The sequence below is a fragment of the Mirounga leonina genome, unplaced genomic scaffold, assembly GCF_011800145.1.
Source record: "Mirounga leonina isolate KUSES-001 unplaced genomic scaffold, KU_Mleo_1.0 Mir_54, whole genome shotgun sequence".
Lineage (NCBI taxonomy): Eukaryota > Metazoa > Chordata > Mammalia > Carnivora > Phocidae > Mirounga > Mirounga leonina.
Genome location: NW_023270812.1, coordinates 392,664 through 405,376, shown reverse-complemented (window position 1 = coordinate 405,376; position 12,713 = coordinate 392,664). Strand labels below are relative to the sequence as shown.

Here is a 12,713-nt window from a genome sequence, read left to right as displayed (position 1 = left end):
CACAATTGTCCAGAAGATTGCGGAAGATTTTGTTCTGATTCTGTAAACCCACGTTTAAAGTTCTGAGACACTACCTTTATGTCTTATTCCTGATAACATTGGATATGCCTGTGTGTGTGAATGTGTGTGTGGGTGTGGGTGTGGGTGTGCAGGTGTGGGTGCTTCTTCAGGCAGACCCCCAAGTTATGACGCATTGGTGGCCCAAAAAATTACTGTTCACGATGTTTTTATTTCATTCTCCATGTCCTATTTTGGCTCAAGAATGTAACTCTGTAAGCCCTTGACTTTGGCTGAGTTGGGAGCATTTATGACCCTATCCTATGTAACGTAAACATCAATCTGCTTTCCTATTTCTTTACAAATTCAATTATTTCTAATTACATAAAGGCATCATTGATCAAGTAAGCATAAAAACTAATACAGAAGAGTTTAAACTCTGAAATAAGCTTGTAGACTTCAAGGAATAATTGAATGTTATAGTACTTAATACAAGGAGATATCTTTATTGTTGATAACTGGCCCAAAGTTAAAGGAAAATGTCTGAATCCCATCATGTTGTGTATTGATCTCGTTCAAATTGAAAATATTTGGATTCTATTTTCATTTCCTTTTCCTCTCTCTCTCTCTCTCTCTCTCTGCTGCTCTCTACAGGCTTGGAAATGGGTTTTAGGCCCTGTGGTCTTATATGCGTGTGAAAGAATAATTAGGTTTTGGCAGTTTCAACAAGAAGTTGTCATTACCAAGGTATGCGTGTAGCTTTATGTGTGAATAAAAGCCTGAGTGTAGATGAAAATTTTTTATTAGCCCAAGCTTTTAATTTGCCATTTTTATTGCAGAACGGTCTGTAATTTAGAGGCCCATCTTCTGTTCTAATAATTGCTTATATCCCGCGTATCTTTTAGTGTGACTAATTTTACTGAAGACGGGGATCAGGGCTCCAGACCGGTACACGGAATTCTGATAAAGGTTACGGTGCAGCCCAGGAACCATCCGTTTTGCTCTTTATTTCAGTTTTTCACTGGGGGGTTGGGAAGGATGGGCAAGGGGACTGACTCAGCTTTGGTTGGTTTACGTTGGTTATGGTAACTTCTAATATAATCACTCCGTTCAACACATAAAGATGGCGATTTTGCAAACACACAAATAATAGACATCTTCAAGGCCACACGCTCCCCTCGGAGCTACTGAGCAGAGGACAGGGAATGGTCACCCTCAGGTTCAGAGTGAGAGGGAGAGTGAGAGGGGAGGGACCACGCGAAGCCCCACCTAGTGAGTGAGGGGCCCAGGGAGTGTTTTCCAACCTTGCACCCCTCCTCACAGCTCTCCAATTTACCAAATGCTGGAGGAAGATGGAAAACATGTCTAGGAGACTGAAAAGTACCAAAGACCCGGCCCCCGGTGTTTTAAAGGTCCAAGAAGAAATGCTCTGCTAACCAAACTTATATTGCTAATACAATATTAACAGAATCCCCTTTCTCCTTAACTGTCTTCATGAAAGCAGATGCATAGAAATTGCTTCATATTTCTGTTTTAAGCTGTTTCCATGTTGCTGCTTTTAAGTTAAGCACCAAAGGATATCAGGCTACGTCAAAAGCCAGACAGTAAAACTTCTGGAAATCCACTAGAGCCGTTACTAGGGAGACAGTTTAACAGCAGAATCAGAACAAATATCAGTAGGGAGATGGGAAACAGAACTAATGATTAAAATGCGCTGAGATCCTCTTCCAAATGGAAAAATACTGTCACAGGATCTAGACATTTGCTTTCGCTCCCTTTCACCTCCTGCCACAAAAGAAGGCACGGGAGCCTAGAGAGATTTTTTTTTTTTTTCCAGGAAACAAGATGGAAATCAAAGAAGGGAAATCAGTTCTTTCCTTCCGATAAGCAGCACTTGGCAAGGCTCTTAAAAAAGCGAGGAGAGTCTTTGCCTGCTACTTCCATACACCTCAACTCAGAGCCTGAGCAGGACCATGGATGAGACCTGACTAAAAAAAAAAAAACAAAGCGAAACATGTCACAGTGAATTTGAGGATTGTTTTCCACTTAGAATGAAAAAATAATAGGGCCCAATCAACCAGGGATTGAGAAAAGATACAGGTCACTGAAAATGGTAACAGACAGGACCTACATTTTAAAACCATGGAGATGGTTCGGTGGGTATTTTAATAACCCTAAGCATCATTAAGTGCAGTGTCTCATATGTTGGCTCCTATCCTCTTGATCCTGGTTAACTGCGCTAGCGAGAGCTTGGCCGTCGGGGGCATAAAGTCACGTGTCAGACACCACGAGGTGCAGCTACCCAAATTTCAGATGGCACTCTGAAGGAGGTAAGCTTCACGCTTGCTGGAGTTGCCAAGCCAGATATAAAAGGGATGGCAAAGATCCTTGGAAGGTAACAGCAAATGGCAGATGGAAAGGACCCCTCAAAAAAGCCGGTTCTAGAATGTAAAATCCTCTGGTGGACAAAAGTCATTGTCTTCTCCCTTCACCTGAGGAAAAAAGGCAAACGACTCTCTTGCTCTGATTTAGGTGGTGAGCCACCCGTCTGGAGTTCTAGAACTTCACATGAAAAAGCGGAACTTTAAAATGGCCCCAGGGCAATACGTCCTGATCCAGTGCCCCTCCGTATCCCGGCTGGAGTGGCACCCCTTCACCCTCACCTCCGCTCCTCAGGAGAACTTCTTCAGTGTCCACATCCGGGCGGCAGGAGACTGGACAGAAGCTTTATGTAAGGCCTTCGGGGCAGAGGGACCAGCCCCACAGGAGCTCTGGAGCCTGCCAAGGTTGGAGCCCATTTCATTTTTACCTATAACTTAGAAGAGTATAACAAATAAGTCATTTTCGTGCATCAGCAGGCTTCCCATTTATTCTAGATGGCAAGTTTTAATCCATTTTTTAAATTTGAGCACCTATATGGAGTCTAATTTAGTGGATTTCCAGTAGAAGCAAGTACATTTCTAAAAAAAAAAAAAACACAAATGTGCAACAAAGCCAAGCAGTGATCCAGGAAGAAGGAGCATTGTGCTTTCTCAGCTCCAAAACAACACTTGACTAATTACACGCAGCCCGCAATGAGTAAGACAGCCCTGTGAGCTTTTTGCTTTTGCAGGCTGAGGTCTTTGTATTTGTTATTTTGGTCTTCCTAAGGAGGATGCTTTACAGTCAGAGTGAGGCTGGCAGGCCCCGTCCCCTGGAGAAAGAGCTAAACAATTGCAGATTGAAACTCATAGAGTGACAAAGTGATCGAATGGTCCAGAAAGTTGTGCCATTCAATCTGTTGGTGCCACCTGTGTGCATGCAACAAGTACTCGTAACCTCCTCTAGGTGCCAGAAATAGAGAGATGACAAAACGCTGCCTCCTCTCTCTAGAACTTCGAGAGGCCGAATGCAATCAGCATCAACCTGCACACAGACAATTTAATTTTGCTGCAAGGTCAATGTGCAGAGGGTCGGTCTGGGAAGGGTGGAAAAGCACAAATGACATCCATATTCATTTCTTAGGGTTGTGGTAACAAAGGAACACAAACTGGGTGGCCGGCAACAACAGAAATGTATTCTCTCCCAGTTCTGGAGACCCCGGGGCTGAATTTAAAGGACAGCAGGGCCGAGCTCCATCTGAAACCTTTCAGGGAGACTCTTGCCCTGCCTCCCCCTCCGCTCTGGGGGGTTTGCCAGCAATCCGTGGCATTCCTTGGCTTGCACCTGCAGCAGTGCCCTCTGTCATCCCATGATATTCTCCCCTCTCGTGTCTGTGTCTCTGTGGCCTCTTCTTATAAATCCAAGTCATGTTGGATTCAGGGCCTGCCCGCCTCCAGTAGGACTGCATCTTAACTTGATTAATTACACCTCCAACAACCCTATTTCCTAAGAAGGCCACATTCTAAGGTATCGGGCTTAGGACTTCAACCTAGAAATCTGGGAGACACAATTCAAAGACAACATCCTATTCAGACAAGCATGGGCCCCAGTGTCAATGAGCGCTCCTTAGCTCCCTTTGGCAGTGATCCCCACTCTTCCAGCAGGATGACCCAAGAGGCAGACCAAACCCATGTTTAAGCCCCCAGGAAAATGGGCACACACGAAAAGGGTTGAGAAAAACATTTTGAAAGAATTTGACCTTTCAAAAGAAGCATCAAGAGATTCCTTCTCCTGCCGTCCTTGGAGGGTGTCAGAAACTAGCAAGCAGTGGCCACTGACAGAAGAAATTAGGGAGTGAACACGGTCAGGATACGCTTGGCATGGAACCTCCTGGGGGCGGGGCATTGCCTGTCCTCCCATCTATGCCCGGTGCCTGGAGCAGTGTCCGACATGTATTGCATACAGAGAAAATATTTAATGGAAAAATTAATAAATACCAGACCCAGTACGGATGCTTTAGCTCATTTACTTTAACAAATATATACAGGTGGCAAACTAGGCACTAGAATAAATGTAAGGCACAGAATCTAATCAGCTTAGTGTCCCTCTTTCCTCCCTCCCATAGGACACTGAACTGTGACCATATAGCTCTGGGCTTGCTTGTGTCCAGTGGCTAGGAAGAGTCACATGCCTTCATTTCAAACATTGGAACTGAAGAGTGGTAATGATAACAAACCAAGTGTAAGCATCATCCTGTCAGACCACAGCCCAAGTCAGATGATTCCTCCTCCATTTAAGACCTTCTCTTTTTAATCATGGAAAGGAAACAGTGTAATAGAATTCTAAGATTCAGAATGCGGTGCAAATGCTTAAAATCAGAAATAAAATTAGACACACACACACATACACACACACACGTCCCTGCCCTCCTTTTGGCATTGCCAAGATCAATACTTCCAACCTGTTGTCAGCCTGGTCTCTACTCTTAGTGCATACAGTTCTCCGGTCTATGAACCAAACTTGCCTTTCACAAACCAGCTAGCATTTCAGCCAATAACCCAATGAGAACTTGGAACATGTTTCTCAGGGGTCAATATGCTTTCTATCTGTGGGATGCCTTGTCAGCTCATGGCCTGACACCATGTGCCCTCTCCCCCACCCCCAGGCCTCCCTGGGCTCCCCTGCCCCACCTCCTGCTCCCTCCTTGAACTCAGCCATTCTTCCAGACTTCTTGGCTTTCTCCCACACCGAGCACCTTTACCACTGTTGTTCCTCCTCCACCTGGAACATTCTTCCCCAGATTTCTGCTAGGCTGCTCCTTCACCTCCCCCAACTGACTCTCAGTAATCGCCTTGTCCCAAGCCCTACTTTATTCTTTTGCATAGTACTTATCCCCACCTGACATACTAAATCTCTGTTCGTTTATCTGTTTGCTATATATCTTCCCACACTAGAATGGAAGTTCCATAAGAAAAGGGACATTATCCATGTGGTTCACTTTGTTATCTTGTCTTTGGTGCCTAGAATAGGCCCTAACTCTTAGTTGGTACTCAATAAATATTTATCGAATGAATAAAAATGAGTTGTTGGAAGCAGAGCAGTTTCCCTTCATTTGTTAAGTTCGTTTGACCTCTGCTTCTATACATGTGTAGGCATATGGATTAACAGTAGAACCAAAAAAACCCTACAATTTCTTCAACTCTTCAATATATTAAGAATCAGAATTTTATTGGACTTCCTTGGATGATTTTTATCTCTTAGGGTTGTTTCGATTTTGAATTGAATCAAACACATGGCAGAGAGCACTATAATTTTTCACTGTTTTGAACCCAGAAAGGATTTAAACCAGCCCCAGGAAAAAGGAGCATCTGGGTGGCTCAGTCAGCGAAGCATCTGACTCTTGATTTCAGCTCAGGTCATAATCTCAGGTTCGTGGGATCAAGCCCTGTGTGGGGCTCCACACTCCATGGAGTGTCTGCTTGAGGATTCTCTCCCGCCCTTTCCCTCTGCCTCTCCCCGCCTCAAATAAATAAATAAATCTAAAAATTTTTTTAAATAAAAAAATAAAAGATTTTGCCTTCTGAGATAAAATGGAGGAATTTCTCAGAGTTGATGCTAAAGTTTTCAGTGATTTAACCTACTGCCCAGAGCCAAGGACACCAACATCCAACAGCCTGGGTTCAAAGCCCAGTTTTGGATGTGATCTTAGAGAATGTATGTAACTGTGTGCCTCAGTTTCCTTATCTGTAAAATAAAGATGATAATAGTATCTAGGACTTTGTTTAAGAATAAATGTCCTTATAAAGCCCTTCACATATTGCATAGTAAGAAAAGGTTAGTTATTATTATGAGCAAACTAAGAAAGGTCAAGTACTGCAGAGACGTCCATGAAAGTGATGATCAACAGGGAGAACATGTAGATGAAGCAAAGGCAGTGGGCTCAGAGAGTCGAGGTTGGAGGTCGATGAGGTGGGTGGGTGTGCTCCCGACTGAAAGCAACAAGGAACCACACGGTGTAGATGCTGGAAAAGCTGCATCATTAAACTCTGTGTCCGAATGAAAGAGGAAGTAGCTGAGTGAACTAGATAAACAAGAATTTGTGCAAAGGAAGCCAATTCAGGATTGTGAGGTCTTGAGAAATGGAGACATTTTTGTCCAAAAAAGAACAATCAGGGTGTCATGATAGCCACGATCAACCACTTAAAGGGCTGAGACAAGAAAGGGAAGAGACCTGGTATGTGTTTCTCAGGAAGGCGAGCGGCGTGAGTTGTCAGAAGACAGATTTCAGTGAGACATGAGAAAAACTATCTCCTGCTTTGAACTGCCCCTACACGGAACAAGGTGCCCTGCAATTTAACATCAGAATGGGATCAACTCTCAGGATTGTGGAAGGAAGGATTACTATATTAGCAGGGAAGTTGGACTAAATATTTTCTCCTGCCTTTTCCAGCTTAGATTCTCAATTTTAATTATGTGGAAATGTGTTTATTATGTATTTCTGTGGATTATACGACACAATTCTTCTTTGGGTTTCATTGTTATCTTTTCAAATCAGTGTCAAATAAATCCCAAATACAACTAATTATAAAAACAATTAACAATAAGACATTTTAATCCTTGGACAGTTTCATTTTTTCTCTCTCGATTCCCCTTATCTAATTATTTATAAACTAATCTACAGTGGGCTGAGATACTAACCCTTTCTGGTTAATGACCTTTTATTTTTATTCTTCCATTTCCACATATCAATATATAATAAAGCCTTATTAATTAAGATTAACTTGAGGAGAGTTAATTTGAATTATTAGGAGGTCTGGAATATGGAATATTTAAAAATAAAACCCAATTGAACTTTCATGAACACATAGGAAGCCCAAATGGGCCAACCTCGGGTGCCTTCAACAGACACCCCTTAGGGAATGGTTATGAATAACTTAGAAGCCTTTTAATTAGCATATCTTTGTTCATATGTAAATGTGTGCTTTTGGAATAGTTGAGGTTATTTAATACATTCTGCTGACTGAAATAGTTTAAATATTCCCTTTACAATTTATTCAATGAATTGTTATTGAACAGCTCCATGCCAGAGAGCATGCACAGCCCTGGGATGCTGAGGGGAGCAAAGACAGACCTGGCTCCTCCCTCCAGAGAGCTTGTGGTCCAGTGATCAAGATAGATGCAAATCAAATCATGCACACACACCCAAAAAACTGTAAAATTACAAATGTGATGAGGACTCCAGAGGATGGGTACATGGGGCTATAAATTATATAAGGGGATTTAGCCTAGTCTAAAGGGTACATGAAGCTTCCCCAGGGAAATGATGATTCAGATAAGACCTAATGAAAGGATAACTAATAACCAAGTCGGGAGAGTGGGGAGGAACCGGGACAGAGTATTTCTGGTTACTTGGATTTTCACATGCAAAGGTCCTGGGGCAAAAGGGGGGTGGGGTTACTCTGTATTTTAGGAAATGAAAGAAAAGCCAGTGTGGAGAACTGTTGTTGAGAAAGGGAGTAGAATCCAGGGGCTGGTCTATTCCGGACCATGTTAAAGACAATTGTATTTATTCAATAAATATGCTTCATCCTTTCAAAGAAAAATTTGCTAAGCAAAGACATCAGTGCCATTTCAGACAAAAACCCAGATTTTGAGTTCACATCCTCTGAAATAACAAGCTTTAGAAATTCCACATAACTGACAAATTATCTCAAAATCATATTTATTCCAAATGAATGGCTTCTAGACTAAAATTATATGGATATACTAAGATGTGGGACTGAATAAGTAAAAACAGGAGAAGCACGTTAGCAAGAGTTAAGAGATAAGACTTCTAAACCACCTTCTGCTTCTGCTTTATTCTTCTGATGGCAGCTGCAGAAAAGAAAAAAGAGAAGGGAAGGGAAGGAAAAAAAGGAAAGGAAAGGAAAGGAAGAGGAAGAGGAAGAGGAAGAGGAAGGGAAAGGGAGAGGGAAAGAAAAAAAGAAAAAGAAAAAGCCTCTTCTGCGAGGCTTCATGATGCCTGGAGCCAAAACAAGCATCTAAGAATTGTAAGAGCTTGCCATGTGGAAGAGGTGTGAGCTCGAGCCAGAGAAGCAAGGCTTTGTCCTCCCGTGAATGGCACCTGGACTGGCCTGTCTGGTCATCCCCCACCCCTAGGAGACAGGCCCCCATTTCCTCCTGCTAAGTCCAGGCTCTCCTAACATGGCATCCTCAAGCACAGAGCCAACCCCCTGTGCACAGTTGCGAACACATCCTATGAAAAGCATCGGTTGAGGATGGCTTTGTTTTCCAAAGCAGAGCGTTCTGAATGTCACAGGGCTGCACTTCGTGATTGCAGGCTGGCGGTGGACGGGCCGTTCGGAACCGCACTGACGGACGTATTTCACTATCCAGTGAGCGTGTGCATCGCTGCGGGAATAGGGGTCACTCCCTTCGCCTCTCTTCTGAAATCTATATGGTACAAGTGTGAGTCACAAACCCAGCTGAAGCTGAGCAAGGTATGGAAAAAATCATCAGTTCACACTCCCATGGATTAAAAGGTTCAACATCCTTCTATCTATCATCTGCCAATTCTTGGGGAGGATTTTAATTAACTATGAGGGATAAACTCAGGGATCCTTAACTATACTTATGTTCTTAAAAATCTCCATTCGGTATTACATTTATGAGAAGGGTTATGTCTAATCTTGTTAAAGATGACAAGACGTAAATTTTATTGCTTCATTGCCATTACAGGGCATGTAATTGCTCATGTCGGTAAAATAGGGACAGGCTGCAAACGGCTTTGTGACTGGGCTGCTGTTAGTGACATTAACAGGCGGCCTTTTCTTAGTCTCTTTAGCCTGATACTATGGCTGCAAGTATGTGATTCAGCATCTTCCTCTCGTGGACTCGGGGTCTTAACGAGAAGCAAAAATGCCACAGTTGGGATTCATTGGCCTGCTTGCTTGGTGTTGCCCAGCTCCGAATCTCTTTGGTCATTTCTTGAATGTTCTCTGACAAGACACCTCCATAGCTGCCTTCCTTCCTTTGTCCTACCCAAAGACGGTCCATACTTTAACCCTCTGAGGAGCCGCAGGAGAAAGGGAGCCATGTTAACACCGAGTGGTGTCCGTTCAGGAGGACTCAGGATGTCAGGCAAGCCTGGTTCTGGGCCTGATTCTGCCACTTCCCTGGTTCACACTTTGGCTCCAGTTTCCTCCTCTAGCAAAGGAATTTGCTTGATTAGATTAGCATGTCTATCTAACATGAGTTAGGTATGAACATTAGTCATGTGCTATGGTCCACTAAAGAGAATTCAGTGGTCAAAAGAACTTAAGCTACTACAAATCCCAATCTAGAAGATTCACATCATCTATTAGCCTATTAAATAAGTGCTGTAGAAAAGAACCTCTTTCAGTTGTGTTTCACCCATCCTTCCCAAGCTTAGTTAGCCATGGAAACTTTCTCCACCTAACATTTATTAAGGAATAGTATTCTCTGAAGCCCTGGGGGCAATACCAGAAGATCTCTAAAGTTGGGGCTTTTCCAACTAAGAAATAAGAAAAATCAGCTATCATTTCATGAGTTTCCAAGTGATAGGTGCTTGACATACATTTTCTCATTTGGTTGTTCTAATTCCCAACAACCTTATACAGTAGATAATAGCAAGCCTGTTTTTCACATTAAAAAAAAAAAAAAAAAAAAACCTGAAGCTTAGAGAAACCAAAGTGACTGCCCTAAAAATACATGGGTAATAAAAGGCAGAATGAGGATTCAAACTTAGATCCATCTGGCTCTTTCCATGACATAACCAACATATGGTAGATATGACTGCCACCATTGTATTGTAGGCAGACTGAGGGATCCTGGGCCAGAGAATCCGCCTCAGCCTGATTTCCACCCTCACTAGAAGCATCGTCTTGAGTGACTCAGGTCAACTCTTTGAGCTGGGTTTCCTGATCTGCACAATGGAGAAATAAGAGTCCATATCCTACAGGGAGTTTTAACACCAAATAGGACAAATCAATAATGTGATGTGTAAATAATGTAATGTAGATTTGTATAAAATGATATAAAAGTTCATTATAGCTGCCAAAGATGTAGATAGATTACTAGTACTACTGTTACTAATAGCTTAGATTCATCAAGCCTTGACTACCTAGCAGGCAGGAAGTTAGCCATTTTATACATACAGTCTCACATCATCTTTTTAAGGAACTCACCGTTTTTATTCCCATGTACAGATGAGAAAACTGAAGCTGATCACAAAGCTCATAGGAATGATAGCGTCATATTATCAAATTATCATAATTGTTCTTTCGGATAAGTAACATCCTCAGTTTACTACTGAGGAACCCAAAGCACAGAGAGCTAATAAATAGTAGAACGAGAGTTCAAAACTAGACTTTTTGAATGCAGACTCATCTTTCCTCCATACCACAATAAGTTCAACAAAGTGTCTTAGTCCGTTTGGGCTGCTATACCATGATATCATAGACTTGGGTCACTTGTTAACAGCAAAAACAGATTTCTCACAGTTCCAATACTGGGAAGTCCAAGATCAACAGACTCGCTGACTTGGTGTCTGATGAGAGTCTGCTTCCTGGTTGATGGGCGACCATCTTCTAGCTCTAACTTCCCATAGCAGGGTGGTGAGGTAGCTCTTGGTAGTGTTTTGAGTTTTTGTTTGTTTGTTTGTTTTGGTCAGAAAGGGTCAAATTTGTTGACTTGCAGTTTGCAACTCAATGAGGAAAAAGTAGATACAGAGGTCTAGAAGTCTGGAGTCTTTTTTTATAAGGGCACAAATCCCATGTGTGAGGGTTCCTCCTGTATGAACAAATCACCTCCCAAACACCCCGTTTCTGAATATTATCGCATCAGGGATTAGGTTTCAAAATATGAATTTTGGGGGACACAGACATTCAGTCTATGGTACAAAACAAGCAACACACTCTTTTATTTATTCGGACCCCCCCCGACCCAGCAATGCTTTGTTATGATTTATGATGATTTCTCAATCCCTCTAAGCTTTTTCTTTCCTCTCACTGTCTACCACGTAAAACCCATCCACAGAGGCAGCTTCTTGCTTCATGGTTTTCACAACACTAAAGGTCACATTATACTTCACACGTGATGGATTGCATGTCTCGCTTTCATTCACTTATTCACTCCATGAATATCTATTGAGCACCTACTATGTGCCAGGCCCTTTGACACTGATATGACAAGCCTCTCACTCTCCTCACACCAGACTTATAACACCTCACCCTTCTTTCAATAATCTGTTATCCATGTGCTTTCATGTCATGTTCACAAAGGATCTCATTTCTCCTAAAAGATTCTGAGCTCCTTGCATGAGGCTTCTTTGGGTATCTTTATAAGATACACACACACACACACACACACACGCATGCACGTACACACTACAATTTTTTAATAAATCAATAAGTGTGCCAAAATGAACAAATGACTTCTATGTAATTTTTTATAAAATTCTAGATTACTAAGATTAATTCATTTTTTATTTAACCAAGAAGACTATTTGTTCAGTAGTTTTATAACTCAAAGAATATATTCCAATTATTTTACTACAAATAGGAAAAATTCTTGTAAGAACCCACAAAATCTTAAAAGTCCATATAGGAATCTGCAAAATCCTCATACCACCTCCTCCCTCACTATTTCATTGTTATTTCTGGGCTCTGTTTATGGGGTTTCTCAAGGCTGTTTCAGTGGGAGGGTTAAGCAATTACCACAAAACTATAGAACAGGGACATTGATCTCTATCCCCCAAAAAAAGAAACCAAAGAATTAGAAATTTTAAAAAAATGTTTTTATAACTTACAGAAATTGGTGGCAATATTGGGGCAATATTCCACTGAAAATAAAGGTCAGGATAATGGCATATGGGAGAAAAAAAGCTAAAAGCATAGAATCACAAAATAATTTGAGAGGTCTTAACCTCCCAGCTTTGCATATGACCATGAAAGTCAGCATCTGTACTGAGACTGGGAAGTGGTTTGTCCAAAGTCATCTAGTTGGTTAGCTACTGAGTCAGGATGGGAGCGGGCATTTCTAATTTCTGCCTTCAAGACTCTGCAAAAAGTGAGATTTCATGCTATTGAAAGTTTACGCTGAAAATTCCACTTAAGACCCACCTGGTTAGAGTGTGCATGCGGGAGAAAAAGTTTAAGAAGTTTTTCTGTTTTAAAGCCACTTTGTGTGTGTTTTGACTACAGCTATCATTAGGCTTAGGTAACTAATATTTGTCAGGGCCGCCTACATGTGTTTGAGATATAAATACTCTTTCCACGAAACTGTCAGCATCTATATAATTTTTAAAGTGCAGGAGAGCACAGCAGTACATATTT

The 12,713-nt window shown here is 41.9% G+C and overlaps 1 protein-coding gene across 1 annotated transcript in view; it reads left to right on the top strand.

The window, feature by feature from the left end:
* The window catches only part of LOC118001790 (NADPH oxidase 3-like), a 55,922-nt gene that overhangs the window by 20,967 nt on the left and 22,242 nt on the right, over positions 1-12,713 (top strand). The window contains exons 8-10 of the mRNA XM_034991935.1: positions 652-744; positions 2,530-2,783; positions 8,699-8,858. Coding sequence (XP_034847826.1) covers positions 652-744; positions 2,530-2,783; positions 8,699-8,858 — 507 coding nt within the window. The remainder of the gene's footprint in view (positions 1-651; positions 745-2,529; positions 2,784-8,698; positions 8,859-12,713) is intronic.